Source organism: Prionailurus bengalensis, chromosome D2 (genome assembly GCF_016509475.1).
Source record: "Prionailurus bengalensis isolate Pbe53 chromosome D2, Fcat_Pben_1.1_paternal_pri, whole genome shotgun sequence".
Taxonomy (NCBI): Eukaryota; Metazoa; Chordata; class Mammalia; order Carnivora; family Felidae; genus Prionailurus; species Prionailurus bengalensis.
Genome location: NC_057351.1, coordinates 53,179,834 through 53,198,688, shown reverse-complemented (window position 1 = coordinate 53,198,688; position 18,855 = coordinate 53,179,834). Strand labels below are relative to the sequence as shown.

At 44.7% G+C, this 18,855-nt stretch overlaps 1 protein-coding gene across 4 annotated transcripts in view; it reads left to right on the top strand.

Moving 5' to 3' along the window:
* Positions 1–1,075: 1,075 nt before the first annotated feature.
* MYOF (myoferlin) overlaps positions 1,076–18,855 on the top strand; it is a 158,222-nt gene continuing 140,442 nt past the window's right edge. For all 4 annotated transcript variants that reach the window (XR_006299806.1, XM_043597000.1, XM_043596999.1 and 1 more), the window contains exon 1: positions 1,076–1,316. Coding sequence is in view for 3 of the 4 variants with exons in the window: in XM_043597000.1 (XP_043452935.1) it covers positions 1,229–1,316 (88 nt within the window). In the remaining variant the exon portion in view is untranslated. The remainder of the gene's footprint in view (positions 1,317–18,855) is intronic.

Below are 18,855 nucleotides of genomic sequence, written 5' to 3'. Positions count from 1 at the left end.
TGGGCCTATCTGTGCACTTCCTTGTAAAAGTCACTGTAACCAGAACCCCCCACCTTCCGTATCTGATCACTCTTGACAACTGATGGGGTTTCTCATTCTCTCCCATCACCCAGCTGATATCTGGCCATCCTGACCTACCTTCAGCAACAATCCTGTTAGGTCTGTTTAACCAGAACCCCCTTTCTGACATTTCTTCCTAGTAACTTTCCATCCTGGCCCCCCACTCTGACTATGAATTCCCACTTGCCCCTGATGTACTTCAAGTTGAGCCCAATCTCTCCCCTCCACTGCAAAATTCCATTGCAGTGGTCCCTATACCTATTGCAAAGGTCCCCTTCTCTTGAATAAAGCCATATCATGCTTTAACAAGTGTCACTGATTTTTTTTTTTTTTTCTTTAGCAGAGGAATGGAAGACACTGCTAGGGATTAGCTGCGAAAGAGGGGAGAGTCACTTCTCCATTTCCATTGAAGACTATTAGCAGCTTTGGATGGACGAGGAAAACGTAAGTGCCCAGCTTTTTTTTTTTTTTTAAAGAAATCCTAAGCCGAATCCTTTTGTAAAGCAAAAGATCAGCTTCTACTACACCAATTTTGCAAACCCTCCGGATTGGGTTTGCTTGGAACAAACTCAGTTATTCCTCTGCATTCCAATAGGGGGCATCCTTTAACTGATTTTTTTTTTTTTCCAAACCTTCCTCTAAGTGATTACTGAGTGGGTGTGTTCAGCAGCATGAGAGAGAAAACAGCAAAAGTAAAATTCCAAAAAAAAAAAAAAAAGACTAAGCAAAGTTTTAAAACTCCACGAAGCGCAAAAAAGAATGAACGGGGTGGTGTGGAACACCAATTAATTCGGCTTTTGCCGAATTAAAAGTCAGCGGCGTCTTGGCGGTCTCCTGACCTGGCTGCATTTATTAGCGCCAAACCACTTCGGTTTCATTTGTTGCACATAATTATTTTTAGTTGAGGTTTCGCCCTTTTCACTTCCACATTTCCCAAATTCATAAGCGGGTGCCTGCAGCACTGCGGGGGCCCCGGGAGTTTGGGTATCAGTTTACACGTAGCCTTCAGTACACAATCCGTCAGAGATCCACCCATTCGCCTCCCCCTACCCCACCCCTGCGCTCTGGACTGGAGAAATCTTACCTTCTCCCCCCGCGGCGCGCAGCCCCAGCGCACACTCCGTGTCAACTCGGCTGGCTGGCACTTGCCTTCTGCCCACGAAGAGCCATGCTTCGCGTGATTGTGGAGTCTGCCAGCAATATCCCTAAAACGAAATTTGGGAAACCGGATCCTATTGTTTCTGTTATTTTTAAGGGTAAGGAAGAGTTTTCTTTTTCTCAGGTCCTGCTTTGGAAAGTTAGTTTCGTGGGTCACAGTCTTTAACAGGCTGCGTTTAGTCCACGGATACAGCAAAACCTCTCTGGCTTTAAACTGGATTGCTACCTGTGCAGGTGAGCGGAGAGGACGGATTTCTGTGGAAGGCATTTCATTTTCTCCAGGGTTTTGAGACTCATTGAATGACTGGATGTTTTAATTCTAATAATGTGATTTCTGTAAGCCTTTGTAGGGAAATATGTACTTGTTAATCCCCAAGTTTTAAGTCTTAAAAAGGGCTGTGTTGGTTCAGAGTAAGTTTGAGCAGTCTTGTGTGCATTTTTATTGTCTGTTTTCAAGAAGTGGGTGACCGCGGAAAAAGTGCAGTTGAGTTGTTCTGGGTACTGTTACTGCCTAACACAGCCCATTTGCCGCTACTTTGTCACCGGCTTTTGGGAGGTGGAGCGAAGTTATTATTTTGGATTAGGTTGTCTTCATGTTGTTTTGTGCCATTTTGTCTTCGTCTCCAAACTTGGAGAATGTGGGTTCCATAGCTTTTAGGTTGCTCATAGAGGAAACAGCTCTGAACAAAGCAAGTCTGAAGTTTGGGCATCTACTTTGGTTCTGCTGAATAACCTTGAGCAAGTGACCTCCTTTCTCTGGATGTCAGTTCTCTTTTCTGTAAAACAGTGAGAAGGGTTTAGATTAGATCATCTTTAAAAGGCCTACTGTAATTCCAAAAGGTTATTTTTTTTATGACGTTGAATTACAGTGGAAGGGGACAGGAGTGGCTAGTGTGAGAGTTTGCTCCCGGGCATTGTAAGTGATTCCAGTTTGGGCCCTGGTGATGTGTCTAAATCTGAGTTTAGCAGCTTTATCATTTTCTGTTTATCCAAGGTCACTGGCAAGGTATCCAATTTACTTCTTGGCAGGAGGGATGAGAGACAGAGGGGAGAACAGAGAGAAGGGAAGGCTTGATGGGCACAGGGTTCCTGACCACGCCTCTGACCACACCTCGAACATTTCTTTCTTCCTCCAGGAACCAACTACTTCTCCCTTCCAGTTTCTGATTTATCTATGCCTCTCTCTTTTCATTTGTCTATTTTATCTATTTCTCTTCTCAAACCTTTCTCCATTAGAATGAGCAAGAAAATGAAATGAAACCCAAAGCGGTCGATGGTTGTTTATAAAAAAAAAAAAAGATTCAGAGAGCAAAAGTCCGATTCTTTTTTTATTTTTTATGTTTTATTTTCTTAATGTTTATTTATTTTTGAGAGAGAGAGAGAAAGAGACAAAGTGAGAGCAGGGGAGGGGCAGAGAGAGAGGGAGACACAGATCTGAAGCAGGCTCCAGGCTCTGAGCTGTCAGCACAGAGCCCGATGCGGGGCTCAAACTCACGAGCCATGAAATCATGACCTGAACCAGAGTCAGATCAGACTGACTGAGCCATCCAGGTGCCCCAAAAGTTCAATTCTTAAAAGACAACCTGGTTTGAGAATCTGTTTAGTAAATATCATGTACTCATGTTACAACCATGTTCTCTTACATGTATTAGTGGATCTTAAGTCTTTTGTTTTTCTTTGAAGTAATTGCATAACAGGATGTAACATGAAAAGTTTGTACCTTCACCATTGACATGTAAAGACACATAAAAATACATTGGGTTCAACCTGGTGATGTCATTATTTGAGGCAAGTCATATAGATGATAGAGAAATTGGAGTTTAATACTGTATTGAAATCTGACTTGTATTTTGTCTGGAAAGGGTGTGCATTGGTCCAAACTTTTAAATGACTAAAAATATGCCTGAAACTATCAACATATGCACCCAGTTGAAAGTGGAAAACTTCAGTTAAATTGGGCAAATGTAGTCTCTCCAATTATATTTATTAGATCATTTAACTTGAGTCTCTTTTCCAGTTTCCTTTGGTTGTGCAAATTAAGTGGGAAAGTCAGTCAATCGTTCATCTGACCAGCAACCTAGCAGCAGAAACTCTGATCTCAGAGTAGGAACACCCGGACTGTGGCTGATATTTCCAGAATGACCCAGATTTAACCACCCGGGCCTCACCTTTCTCAGCTGTGGAATGATGGGAACTGATCTCCTGGAGGTTCCTTCTGGCTGTAAAATCCTATTGTTTTATAGTTCCATGTATTGAATACCTGTGCTCAGCAAGATGTGGAAGGCAGAGACTTAGGTACTGGAGCATATATGGTAACAGATTGAGAACACTGGGATGGCAAGCCCTTCCCAGGTGTGCATCCCACTTTTGAGCACTGTAAGTGCTGACAGGACTAAGGATGCTTATTACAATGAGATGTCCTTCAGAGGGAACAGAGCCACAGGCGCTTCACGATGTGGTGTGGAGGGGTAGAGTGTGGAGAGTGAGATGTAAAAGGCCCTACGAGAAGATCAGAGAAAGCCCCTGTGCTTACTCAAACGTGTAAAATTCTGACTATCGAGTACATCACATAGTAAGGTCAGGGCAAAAGGCAACTCTCCTCAAATTTCAAGATGGTAGGAAGAATGTCCAAGTGACAGGTGTTAGCGGCGATGAGTGTATGGACGCTGAGGACCTGTGAGACTAGTTACACTCCAGCAGGGAATGTGATGCACTGACAACCAACTGTTTTAGAGTTGACCTCAGTCTGTGGTGTTCACTCCTCTTCTGAGGTTGACTACCGAACTTCTTAGGACCTGGTATGAACCAGGAGGATTTGGAAGTTACTCGAATCCCCGTTGAGATATCATTGATATTTTCCAGTTCAGGAGTAGATTATTAAAACCACAGAGGTTATTTGATTTTTCACATCCTTGGGGTGCACCAGCTTCTGTAAACTAGCTCTGGATCTTAAGGCCAGAGCACCTGCAAGCCAAAAGTGGCCATTCTCTCTTGAGTTCTATGCCAAGAGCCAGGCTATGAAGCTAAATATGGCTGAGATTAGATTAGACAGATGCTTGTGGCTTCTCTCAACTCCAAGACTTCATGATTCTCCCAAACATAACAGGTTTGAAAAACTTTTTTTTAATGATATTTAAAACATCTTAAAATAATGCAACGTAAAAACACAACAAACAATCCAGAAGGGATTGTACAACTCAAAAGTAAAATTTCTCGCCACGTTCTTCCTATTTTTTCTCTCCCTCCACTCTTACTATCTAGGAATAACTACTTAGAACAGTTTGATTTGAATTCTTCTTGACTTTCTGCTTTAGATATGTAACCTGTTCCAACATCTCCCTGTTAGCAGTGCTCTTACTGCAATGGATGTTCTTAACAGTGCACATCTTTGTGAATGTGTGCATTACTGAAGGACAAGATTCTCTTTTTGGTAGTTGTTGCCTTTTGGGTTATGGGTTTGGGTTGTATTTTTTTCTTTTATCTTTTTAAATATTTATTTATTTTTCAGGATGGGGGGAGGGGCAGAGAGAGAGGGAAACAGAAAATCCCGAGCAGGCACCACGCTGTCAGCGCAGAGCCTGACACGGGACTCAAACCCACGAACTGTGAAATCATGACCTAAACAGAAATCAAGAGTCAGACACTTAACCAACTGAGTCATCCAGGCACCCCTTTCTTTTTTATTTTTACAGATGGTTTTGCAGATTATTGCCATGGATTTCCATTTTCCTTGTGTCTCATCTCTGGCTTTGGTGTCAAATCTCTCAGCATTAAATTGATTGAGAGGAAAGTTTCTTGCAGGCCTTTATATTGCTGTGCTTTTCCAATGTGGCCACATTGCATTCATATGAAACATCCAACTCTAGGGAGCAGGATTGTTGCAACTGTAGCATTTTTCTCATTCCATCCTTGTGATATTGTCCATTCTGTCAGCTGGAATTTTTTCTTCTGGTCTTGTGTAGATCGTTGCCTTGTGAAATGGCTCTGCTATTGTCCAAATGGTCACCACATAATTGTCCTATTATCACCTATTTTTCCAGGTACTTGTTGTTTCATTTGTACATGTTTTTGGAGTGAAACCTAGATATTTCTAGGAACTCCTTTCAAAGAGCTTATCGACTTTATAGCCTTTAGGAGACCACTTGACCCCTCTAAGAATCCTTTTCTTTTCTCATTTGAAAAATAGAGTTTTAGGGGCGCCTGGGTGGTGCAGTCGGTTGAGCGTCCGACTTCAGCCAGGTCACGATCTCGCGGTCCGGGAGTTCGAGCCCCGCGTCAGGCTCTGGGTTGATGGCTCAGAGCCTGGAGCCTGTTTCCGATTCTGTGTCTCCCTCTCTCTCTGCCCCTCCCCCATTCATGCTGTGTCTCTCTCTGTCCCAAAAATAAATAAACGTTGAAAAAAAAAATTAAAAAAAAAAAAAGAAAAATAGAGTTTTAATGGCTTATTTGAAGGGGAGTAGATCTGCAGAGATCCCCCAAGGCTGTGATTTATGTAACAAAGAATTTTCTATTTTTAGCAAAAAGTATTTTATTATTTGAAAATTTACAGTTAAATATTCAAAAATAACCTTTTAAATAAGCAGAAAAGGAAAATGAAATTCCATTTAAGAAGGATGAAGCATGGTGGGAAAAAGAGCCAATGGTTTTCATTCACTGTCATCCGTGAAGGCGCCGGATGAGCAACCCACAGGTGACTTGGTTTACCCAGATACACCATAGGACGAGTCAGGGCTCAACTGACAATGATGCTGTGCTGGTACCCCCATAGAACCACTGTCCTGCATTTACTAAACACTCGGGAAAGCAGAAGTGTTTAATTTACTGAGTCATTTCCCTCACTTCCGGGAGTACAGAACTTGGAGAGTCACCGCCTAAGGAAAGTGTCCCCACTCTAGTGAATGAAGCATGGGAACTCTCAAAGCTATTCTTCCTAAAGGCACATTTTACAGGGTCCCAGTCATTTATAAAGCCACGAATGCCTTTTAAAAATGAATTATTGTGGTTTGTTTTTCTTCTCCTCTTCCACAACGTATCTTACTTACATGTGTGCCCTCAAGGCATGCCCAAAGTTGCTGGTATTTGTCTGTTTTGGGTTTACTGGTGAGTTTCCCCATCCCCATGGGATTTGGCCCTGCTGAAAAGGAATGAGATGTTTATATCCTCTGCAACCTCTAGCACATCACTGATGCTGAATATGCATTTTAAATGTTGACCATGGAAGCAAGAGCTGGCAGAAGATTTGAGACAGCTTAGTGCAATAAAGTCATTGATTCTTGGTCCTGAAAGGGACCTTCAGAAGCCTCCCCATCTCCCTTCTCTCAGGAAGAATTAAACTTAATATTCTCTTAGGTGCTTTGTGGATGAGGTTTGGCAAAGGGTCACTTCGCACATGTCTGAACACTGAGCATAATCAATTCCTAGTACCTGCTACCCAGGGGCAAACCGGTGTTGTAGTACTTTTTTATTCAACGTTTATTTATTTACTTTGAGGAGGGGTGGGGAATAGAGAGAGGCAGAGAGAATCCCAAGCAGGCTCCGCGCTATCAGCTCAAACTTATGAACCACGAGATCGTGACCTGAGCTGAAATCGAGAGTTGGACGCTTAACTGACTGAGCCACCCGGGCGCCCCGGTATTGTAGTGCTTTTTGCATTCTTGATCTTGCAAGGAAAATGTGAAGTTGTAAGCTTTTATGTTGCAAATTCATACGTGAACTGTGCAGTGGTGTATACCAGATAGTGCATGTACCACGACGTGTCAACGATCACCTATCCTCTGTATAATTTCTATTGAACAACTGTTCTGTTCAGTAGGAGTGTGCTGTCAGTGTTTCTGAGCACCCAGAAACAACTTCTTGGACATCTGGCACCTTAAGTTTTATCAGCTAACAGAATTAGGCATTAGATTGCAAAGCCTATCGGGCATTAGGGTGCAAGGCCTCTGGGCTTTGGAGCCAAGGAGGCCTGAACGAGAATCCAGTCTCCTGCCCCTTACTTCCTGCGTGTTCAGGGGCAAATGAATTAAAATTTCTGGCTTCACTGTTCTTAATAACCGCCCCCCCCAGGGTTGTTTGAGGATTAAATGAATGTACATGTGATATTGCACATGGGAACCCCTAAATTTCCTTCCCCATTTGATAACATTTACTTTTATGGAGATCTACAAGCACCAGACAGTATGTGAGGAGTAAGTCTAGAAAAATATACATAGCATGGTTAGGCCTCCTAGGCCTAGCAAATCAACTAGTTAGAACACGAGAACGAGATACAAACCAGAATAGACAGAGGGAATTACGATGCTAGAGAAGATGGACGAGGAATAAGCTTTGCGGGGAAGTATCACTTGACTCAGTCTTAAAGGATGATGTAATTTGACAGAAATAATGAAAAGGAAGACATTCTAGGCTTTGGAAGAACACAGAAAGGCCAGGGAGCATGGGCCTGTGTGGTGAGGTTGCCAGAGGGTAATCCGGTGTGGTTAGGGATTGCACTTTGCTTATAAACTAGTGGTGAGACACTAGGCAGCACTGTGAGATTAGTTCTAGTCAAGGTGACTGAACAGGTTTACTGGTTGAGGCAAATGCTTTGCAGGGCAGAGGGAGCTCATCCCAGGGTCAGAACGAGAAGGAAAGGACTGACATGCAAGATACTAAGAAAGCAATCCGACTGAATTAAATTAATAAGAAAACTGCCCTGGGCAGGCTAATTCTTCACACTCCTCTCTGAAACAGAACATCAGCCTGTTTTTCCTCCCAGCCAGGGTGTTCACCCTGTAGGCGAGTGTGGGGCTGGGGGTGGGGGTGGGGGGTGGAGTGGCTCTGCAGAAGGCCAGCATGAGAATGTTAGCTACCTGAGACCGGTGGGAAGGTAGCCACTAAGAGAAGAAAAACATAGAAATAAAAAGTGGCAGGAAAGACAAATTTCGCTGTTTTCCCAAAGGCCAACAGGGTGCATTTCTTCAACCAAGCTGAGCTGAGGTCTCATTCACATAAAGTCCTTCTCCCCCTAGCCAAGTGTCCTGCCTGAAGGGTGAGGTGTCATGGCCAGCAACTGTTTAATTTCAAGGAACACATGCCCACAAGGTTGTTCAAGTAAAGCGTGGTTTAGTCTTTCTGTTTTTTCCCCAAAGCTAGAGAGAAATCTCATGGAATCTAAATTACAGGCCTCACAGGAGCCATAATGGTGTTAGGCATGGTGGCATTCGCTCTCTCTCCCCAGGGGACTATCAGGCCTCATGCCTCTGTTCCTTCCTGCACAGGGCGTCCATTTTCTCTCTGCACATTGGCTGCCTTCATGGAGTCTCTTACTCCATTGGCAATGGATGCGTGCAATTGGCAGCATGCATGGGGCTTTGGGTTACCATGGAGGTGACTTGGTCCTGACTCTACATCTCTTATGGCCTCAGTGTCTCTTGGTGGGGATCTTTAAGAGAAAGATACCAATTGGCTCTGTTTTCATCAGGTGTTCACTCCTGGTCCAATCAGCTGTGCCAAGGGATACATACACACACAAGATGGGTATCCCAGATGTCTCTACTACACAAGATGAGCTTTGATGGCCTAGACCATGAACTGTCTGGCCCACCTCCCTCCAGCTTAGGCATTTGACCTGCTTTGCCATCTTTGGTTACTATCTGACCAACCTCACCACATCCCCTAAAAGAGCCTCCTTCTTTCCGTAATCAACACAATTCAGGTAAAGTGATGAGCTTTGGACTGGGCAGACCAAGTTTCACTCTTGGATGTGTCATTAAGAGCTAAATATTTTGTATTTTGTTTGTTTTGAGAGAGTTCGAGCACAGAGGGAGAAAGGAAGAGAGAGAGAGAGGGAGTGAGAGAGAATATCCCAAGCAGTCTCCACACTCAGGGTGGAGCTGGTCATGGGGCTCAATCCCATGACACTGAGATCATGACCTGAGCTGAGATCAAGAGTCGAGAGCTTAACCAACTGAGCCAACCAGGCACCCCAGAAGCTAAATATTTTTGAACAACTATATTTCTGAGCCTTTATTTCTTCATGTATAAAATGAGGAGAATGATATGTACCTCACAAGGACATTGTAAGGATCAACAATGATAAAATATCTAAAGCAGTATCATAGGGTCTGGCATATAATACCAGACCGTCCTTGACCTATGAGGGTGTTACACTCCATTAAACCCATCCTAAGTTGAAAATATCGTAAGTTGAAAAATGCATAGGGATGCCTGGGTGGCTCAGTCAGTTAAGCATCCTACTCTTGATTTCGGCTCAGGTCATATCTCACAGTTTGTGAGATCTCCCTTTCTCTCTGCCTCTCTCTCTCTCTCTCTCTCAAAATAAAGAAATAAACACTAAAAAAAAAAGAAAATGCACTTAATACACCTCATGTACAGAACATCATAGCTTAGCAGAGCCTACCTTGAACATACCCAGAACACCTACATTAGCCTTCATCATCTGGACAAAATCATCCCACACAAAGCCTATTTTATAATACAGAGTTGAATATCTCATGTAATCATTGAATACTGTACTGAAAGTGAAAAACAGAATGGCTGTGTGGGTGCAGAATGGTTGTAAGTGTATCAGTTGTTTCCCTGTGTGATTGTGCAGGTGACTGGCAGCTGTGGCTTGCTGTCCCTGCCCAGCACCACGATAGTATCACACTGCATAGGGCTGGGCCTGGACAAATCCACATTCAAATTCAAAGTACATTTCTACTGAATGCATATCGCTTCTGCACCTTGATAAAGTTGGAAAATTGAGTTGTACCATCGCAAGTTAGGAGACATCGGTCGCTGTACGGCACTCACTTCCTCCCCCTTTATATGCCCCACTCTTTACCCCACTGCTGGGTGGGGGGGCAATACAAAACGCTGGGGGACACTTGAGGGGTGGCCCAAACTTAGAGGAATAAATGGGATGCCCAGTAGCTAGGATGCACAAGCAGTTTGAAGGCAGAGCCAGTGTTAGATTCATCTGTGGGAGCACGTTGTAACTTCTTGACCGGGCCCACTATACGTTCTTTGTTGGTGGTGGTGTTTGAATTGTGGTTCAGTGTATACAGCATAAATGTTACCATTTTGACCATTTTAAGTGTGCGTCGAATGGCATTAAGTACATTCGTGTTGTTGTACGGTCATCACCGTCTTCTGTCCCTAGAACTTTTTCATCTTCCCAAACTGAAACTCTGTAGTATTCATTAAGTAATAACTCCTCATTCCCCCCTCCCCGACCCCCAGCCCCTAGCATCTATCATTCTATTTTCTGTCTCTGTGAATTTGACTGTCTAGGTACCACATCTGAGTGAAATCATTCAATTTTTGTGACTGGCTTATTTCACTTGGCATAATGTCCTCAGGGTTCATCCATGTTGTAGAAGGTGTCAGAATTTTTGTCTTTCGTAAGGCTGTACGTATATGCCACATTTTGTTTATCCATTCATCCATCGATGAGCACTTGGGTTGCTTCACTTTTTGGCTATGGTGAGTAGTGTAGCTCTGAACGGTACTGTTTTTGAGTTCCTGCTCTTAATTCTTTTGGGTATATACCCCGAAGTGGAATTGTTGAATCATGTGGTAATTCTATGTTTAATGTTTTGAGCCACTACCACACTGTTTTCCATACTGACTGCATGATTTTAAGAACATTCCCACCAGCAGTGTGCAAGGTTCCAATTTTTCCATATCCTCGCCAGCACTTATTTTCTGGTTTGTCTGGTTCTGTTTTGTTTTTGTTTTCGTAATAGTCATCCTAATGGATGTGAACATACTAGATTCTTAGCAACTCTCGGTTGACTTGGATTTTCAACCCGCACTTACTTCAGTAACTCCGAATAAGGGTCTCTGCCTTATTCTGTATTCTGTAGCCTCGGTGGCCAGCATCAAGGTAGCCCTCTTGTGAAGGGACGTCTGCCTGGCAGGGGCCCAGCATCCGCCTGAGAGAGGCTGATGGCCTGTTAGCCAGTGGAGCCCTGACCCTGTGATGTCTGTGGCTGAGGTCGTGCCAAGAGCTATAGGCTGAAGGCAATGATAGCTATAGGCTATCAGCTATAGGCTGAAGGCAAATGGAAAATAGCTTTGGTCTCCTGCAGTTCCAGGACTTCTGGTTGGTCGGGGCTCCCCAGCCCAGGGTTGGAACCAGCAGTCACTCATCTGTGCTTCCCAGCAGCACATCCTGACAGGTCCCTCTGTATTTATTTCTCATAACATCCTATGCTCCTTCATGGCACCTATCAGAACATACAGTTGTACATTTGCTGGCTTATTTGATTTGTCTGCCTCCTCCATCGGGCAGTAACCTTCTTGAAGGGCAGGGACTAGGTTAGTGCCAAGCAGACGGTAAATGATCAAGAAGGAGTTACTGAATGAGTGCCTCTGGCTTCTCCCCTCGTTCACTCAGGTCATGTCACCAGACCAAAGTGGGTCCCCTCCTTGGGGAGTTATAGACAAAGACTGTATATGTGGAGTTGCCTCTCAACATCATCTTTGTTTGTACAAATAAGGAGATCACAGGAATAATTCCATAGCCACGGCAGACTCCTTTTATTAGGGCTTGGGATGAATACTCAGGGGGAGGGGATTTTAACATTATAGTGAAACTGAGGTAACTGTCGGGCACTTTCTGGCTCATCCATGTAGGCATCCTCCTCAACTGTTTCTTTTCCTGTTTCAGCATTTTGTTAGTTAGCTTCTAAAAGATGAAATCGACAGTGAGGCAGAAGCTTTTAGGAATGTGCTGAGTTCAGAAAGTCAGTCCTGAGTTCAGGGGGTCAATGGTGAATTCAGGGGTCAAAGGGTCTTATCAGTGACAGGGTCTCACAGACCAGATGGGACCAAAGGCGACCAGATCCCTCTGCCCACAAAGTACAAAACTGATCTTGGGTTCTTAAGGCTTCAGAGTTTCCACAGGCTGCACCTCAAAGGAAGCTGGAAGGCAGAGGAACTGCAGCCTACCTCTGACTTTGATATTGGGCTTTGGTCTTATTAATGGCAAGAAACTTCTCTGAACCTCAGTCTTCCCGGCTGTGAAGTGGGTATAAGACCTACCTCTGAAGGTTGTCAAAGTCAAACAAGATATATTTAAAGTACTTGGACTAGGCGCATCTGGGTTAAGCATCTGATTCTCAGTTTCGGCTCAGGTCATGATCTCACAGGTTGTGAGTTCCAGCCCTGCATTGGGCTCTGCACTAACAGCATGAAGCCTGCTTAGGATCTGTCTCCCTCTCTCTGCCCCTCCCCCACTGCTCTCTCTCTCTTTCTCTCTCAAAATAAATAAACATTTAAAAAAATAAAAAAGTACTTGGACTAAAAGTATATGTTTACTGGGGTGCCTGACTGGCTTTAGTGGGAAGAACATACAGCTCTTTTTTTTTTTCATGCAACTCTTGATCTCTGGGTTTTGAGTTCGAGCCCCACATTGGGTGTAGAGATTACTAAAAATAAATAAATAAACTTAAACTTTACGCTGATCTCACCTCTTGAAGTTTGGCTCTTTTTGCATGTGGAAAAGTAAAAAATTAGTGGTGTAGGTTAAGGACTAAGGAAGTATGAAGCTTGCGAATCAAATGAGGAGAGCTGATGCAGGGCCTTTATGTTCTCCTCTTACAAGGTGAAGCTACTAATCTAGGAAAGAGGTCTAGGTTGGGCTCATTATTTTGTCAAAACAATGAGTCAGTTGGTGAAAATAAAATAGAGCTGTACTCATTGTATTTACTTCCTTCGGCAGTCACTTATTTGTGTGCTCAATTGCTGAGAGCAGAACTGTCTGCTGAAATGTTCTGGGACAGTGGAGATGTTCGAGGTCTGCCCTGTGTGTTATGGTAGCCACAAACCACATGTGGCTGCCGATCACTGAAACGCAGCCAATGTGACTTGAGGAATTGGATGTTTAATAATACTTAATTTTCATTAATCTAGATGGACACAGCCACGTGTGGTTATTGCACAGCACAGATAGCAGAAGACAGTCACAGCCGTGAGGGGCCTGGGACTTCCTGTCACTCACTGCTGCCCACCGTCTCTGAACCTCAGTTGTCCCATCTACAAAATGGACAGGATAGCAGTCCCCACCTCAGAGGGTGGCTGTGAGGGTTAGCATGATTAAAGGAAAGCACTTATATAGAAAGTGCTATAAGTGTTCCTTGCTACTTAGGTCTTCCGGAGATTCTGGCATGGTGGGAGAGATAGCCTGAGTACCAACCGCCTGCTACACCACCACCACCATTTATTAAATTCTTATACTAGGCCCACACCTGTGTGTATTATCTTATTTAATCCTCATGGCATTTTTAGGAACTAAGTCTTATTATCATCTTTGTTTTACACGTGGGGAAACTGAGGCAGAGGTTGGTCAGGATTCAACTCAGGACTGTCTGATTCCAGAGTCTCCAATGTGTATTCCCTGAGGTCAACATGGGTAAAGAGGTAACACACACCCTGTGCCTTAAACAACCAAGTCAAATTATGAATGCTTCCTTTCCACTCTGAATGGATTGCGTTGTTCAGTGTGGGGAGATCGTTTCAGACCCAGCCTGAAAGAGGAAGAACATGTACCAAGAACACAAAAACTTTTAAAGAAGAATAAAAGTAAAACCCAGCCCTCTTGGGGTGAGTTTCCACAGGGTAATGAAAGCCTTTATGACTTTGTGACTCAGAAGCTCAGAGCTGAAATAGCTTAGCAGTGAATCAGTTCCTCTGATAGTCAAGTTGGAGCCATTTTATTAGTGGAGACTAAAACTCTAGCATATTCCAAGTAAAGTATTAAAAACCTAATATCTGAGGGGCACCTGGGTGGCTCAGTTGGTTAAACTTCCGACTTCAGCTCAGGTCACGATCTCATGGTTTGTGGGTTTGAGCCCCGCATCAGGCTCTGTGCTGACAGCTCGGAGCCTGGAGCCTGCTTCGGATTCTGTGTCTCCCTCTCTCTCTGCCCCTTCCCTGCTCATGCCCTGTCTGTCTGTCTGTCTTTCTCTCAAAATAAATAAACATTAAAAAAATTTTTTTAATCTAATATTTGAGTGGAAGGGGAGTCTCCACTTAACCTCACCTCAGTTCTCTGGTTTATTACCTTTTACATTCCAGTGGCACAACTTACACATTTTTTTAAAAATCCTTTTCTTTGTCTCTCTCTCATTATCAAAAAATAAAAAAGGCTCGTTTTGCTGACCTCTCCTCATTGTCGGAAATGACTGCCTTGGACGGTCCCTATTTCCCTCCCTTCTCTCTTTTGCTGTTGTGTCTCTTTACTGCTTCTCCCAAACATAAATTCGTTCAACAAGTGTTGACCAAGAGTGTACTCTGTTGGGCGCTCAGCACTGCAGGTGGGATTGGGAACTAGCCAGACTTGCCCCTGCCCGAGAAGCTCCTAGTGCAGCTGTGAATCCAGCCAGAAGTCAGTGAATTCAGAGTTCAGTGAGTTTAAACTCCCAGAAAGTTAAAAAAAAAATTGTTTCTCATTATTTGCAGATTCTATTGGTGATGAGAGCTACTAAGTCCAGCAAGGGCTTCATATATATTTATTCTTACCGAATAAATGAACTCCCTCTTTTTACGGTTGAAGTCCCACTTTTTAGGGGCTTGGGGAGGGCACGCGGCCTTGGTCAGGGTCCTGGAGCAGGTACCATGCACATGCCCACTGCTGAGACTGTAACACTCCATGTGAGAGGCTGGGTCTTGGCCAAGGGTCCGGCCCACCCTGGGGTAATGCACAGAGAGGCTCAGGGTTCAGACCCCTCTGCTTGGCATCCAGGCGCTCTCGCCTTCCCATTGTATTTCCTTGGCTAGAGTCAGCCCTGGGGCAGGTAGCCAGAGCAGTGCCAGGGCCTGGGACATTGGTGCCTTGGGGCCTGACACTTCTGACCTCAGAGACCTTGTCTGGGGCTCCAGACCCTTGTCTGGGGCTCCTCTGGTTTGTCCCAGTGTGCTGGGCACATTATGGTGGTGTCCCCTGTATGACATAGCTTGAGGAAGGGCCTCCTCCCGGGGCACTGAGACTAAGTTCTATGCTCTCTCCCACTGCTGTGTGCATGTCTGGCTTTCTTTGTGCTTCATCTCTCTGGGCTAAGTCTACTTCCATCCCCATCCCAGACAGTCCCAGTTCCCAGCTCTACCTTGTACCTGTGGTGACTGATCAGCCTAGCTTGCTAAAGAGCCTAGATGTCAAAGCCAGCCCCAGTTTAGGAAGGAGCACTGGGGACAGTGGATTAAACCACTGGCGATGGCAAAAATCCCATTGAAAGAGGTTATTTACTATGGGACACCGAGATCTGAGCTTCAGCAAAGCACAGCTAGAAGCTCGTTGCTTAGAAGGGATGGAATTGAATTATTAAGATTTTGACTCAGTGCTTTCTGCTTACTTTCAGAGTTCTTTTCTGTGACTTTCGTTTTCTCTTGATCTTGGAACCAAGGAAAGCAGAGGAACATGATCCTCTTTATATTGTTTGATGGTAGTAGTTTGTGATTCTGATTCTGATCCAACACAAAGGAATGTCTCCCGTGTCCTAGACAGCCTCAGGCTTTCTCATCTGATCTTCAGTACAGCCGTGCCGGGGACTTCTTCATCCTCTTCTACAGGGTACCCAGGCATTGAGAGACCCTTCTGAAACTCTAGGAACTTTCCACCTCAAGCTAGATTTGAAGTGAATTTGCCCAGTACCAGCCTGCATTCATTCTCTAGCAAATTGTCTCAGAAACATACCAGGCAAAGGAAGGAGAGGTTAAAAAGCTAGGAGCCAGGATACCAGCATTCAAATTCTTGCTTTGTTTCTTAGTAGCAGGTGACCCTGAACAAGCTACTTAATTTTATTATGCCTCAAAATAAAGATAGTAGTAACAAGTAACATACACCAAGCCCTTAGAAGAGTGCCTGGTATACTATGAGCCCTATGGATGGGAGATATTATTCCTGGGCATCTGGTACCAATACTTATTAATAACAAAATGTAGATACAGAGATCTGGAGAGCCGGCTCAAAGTCACACGGCTGGTAAGTGGTGAAAATATACAGCAGGTCATTTGACATCCTCAGCCCTCGGAGATTAAGAGCACAGGTCTGGAAATGAGGCAGGATTGGGGCTACAGCTCAGTTCTGCCACCCACTAGCTGTGTGGTCTCCGGCAAGTCGCTTAACATCACTGAACCTCAGTTTCCTCATCTGTAAAATGGCAATACTGATACCTCTGTTGTAAGAATTAGATGTGAATGTGTTCAAAGTGCCGGGCATGGAGTGGATGTTCACATGCAAAATAAACAGACAAGCCCAAGAGTCACACAGTTTGGTCCTCTACCGAGGCAGCTAATCCAGGTGCCTGGCCGACCTGGTATCTCTCCACCTGCAGCCCTGGCAGATGGCAGAGCTGGAACACAACCACCCCCAGGGGCAGCTTTTTTTTTTTTTTTTAATTTACATCCAAATTAGTTAGCCTGTAGTGCAACAATGATTTCAGGAGTAGATTCCTTAATGCCCCTTACCCATTTAGCCCATCCCCCCTCCCACAACCCCTCCAGTAATCCTCAGTTTGATCTCCATATCTATGAGTCTCTTCTGTTTTGTCCCCCTCCCTTATGTTCATCTGTTTTGTCTCTTAAAGTCCTCATATAAATGAAGTCATATGGTATTTGTCTTTCTCTGACTGACTAATTTCACTTAGCATAATACTGTCCAGTTCCATCCACGTGGTTGCAAACGGCAAGATTTCACTCTTTTTGATTGCCGAGTAATACTCCATTGTATATGTATACCACATCTTCTTTATCCAGTCATCCATCAATGGACATTTGGGCTCTTTCCATCCTTTGGCTATTGTTGACAGTGCTGCTATAAACATGGGGGTGCTCGTGTGCCTTCGAAACAGCACACCTATATCCTTTGGATAAATACCTAGTAGGGCAATTGCTGGGTCGCAGGGTAGTTCTATTTTTAGTTTTTTGAGGAACCTCCATACTGTTTTCCAGAGTGGCTGCACCAGCTTGCATTCCCACCCCAGGGGCCGCTTTTAGGAAGAAGATCCTGTAGGGGGTTGTCCAGATCAATTGGGCTTCACCGCAGTTCCCTTGGAGGATTTGGTTTTGATTCAAGAGCTCAAATGCCTGTCAGGACATCTCAAGAGGTCAGTGGGCGCACAGGCTATGGAAAGCAGAGTGGTAATCCCGCCTGCAATTTTGTTTGGGCCTTTCTGTTTATCAGCAATATCAGTGACTATGTCAGAAATGTACCAAACAACTTTGCTTTTTATCATAGTTGCCGTTTGGCCAGAATAAATGCCTTTCCCCAGAACTCGTTTGACAACATAGCCTGGAGCAGTAGGGCAGCCAGGGTGGAGACACAAAAAGTCAGAGATCCACATTTAGCCAGGTAGACCTGGATGGGCCACATGTCTCTGTGCTCCCCCCAGGTCCCTCTACGTCCTGAGGGTGGGAGGAATCTCCTGCTGGCCCTTCCCAGAGCCTTCTCTGACCTCTCTGCTTATGGTGGAAATTCTCCCAGATGCTCATGGCTGCCAGACTGACTGCCAGGGAGGAGCGGTCGCTGCCCGTCTGGCAGCTGTCCCGGGCGGGCCTCGGAGGTCTGGAACCGAGCCACGTGAGAGAACTGCTACACCAAGCCTGGGCCTAGCGTCACTGGGCGCTTACTCTGGTCACTGGGCCCTGCCCTCCAGGGCGGGCTCCACAGCCTGGGAGTGCCCTTGGGGCATGCAAGGGGTGCTGCCCAGGTGCCATAATACAAAATAAAAGCTCCTGGTTCAATGCTTCCTGTATGCTGGGCCCTGTGCTGAGCACTCTGTATTCGTTTTCTCACTTAATCATTAAAGCAACCCTAGTAATAATACATGAGCTTACGAAGTCAAATGCACTCAAATCATGGAACGATTACGCGGAGAGGAATACCAACACTAGTAAAATATAGTCCCAGCCTTCAAGGAGTCACCGTCTGGTCTTAATCCTCATAGGATTGTTCTGGCTCCTGTCTGCCAGAGTCTGAATCCCAGCTCCACCACTTAATAGCTGTGTGACCTCTGATAAATTGCTTAACTTCTCTTGTCTTGGTTTCTCCTTTTGTAATTGGGGAAGCTTATTACCTTTTAGGGTAGTTGTAAAGATTAGTGAGACAATCTATAGAAAGCTCCGGAAACAATGACTAGTTCAGAGCACTTAGTAACCGTTAGCCATGATTGGATGGCTTCAGGAGGTCTGTGATATTCTAGGCCAACTAGCGGATGACTCTCCATTTGTCTATGAATGTTTCTCAAGACAAAAGTGGCCACAACCCAGGAGCCAGAGAAGATGAAGAAGTATTTCTGAATGGGAGGTCAAGTTTAGATGCATGGCTGGACCTAGAGATCTTGTTAATCTACTTTGCCTACCAAAAAGCTGAGGTACTTGGGGGAGCTTTGTAAATGCCCTCTGACCCCCACTTCTCCTGGGGCCATGTCCTAAGACACAGAAATCTAGCTAGGGAGGACTTGGGGGGCTTCATAAATCACATGTTCCACTAGACCTGGAGGCAGACTTAGAGATCATCTAGTCTAAATTCCCCGGTGTTTACAAGAGGGACTCTGAGCTCAGTGGTTGAGCCTATGTCTCTCTGAGATCAAATCTCAAAGAATTGGAGAGTTCACTGATTTGAAAGTCCAGTCAGAAGAGCTGGGCCTGGGTGGC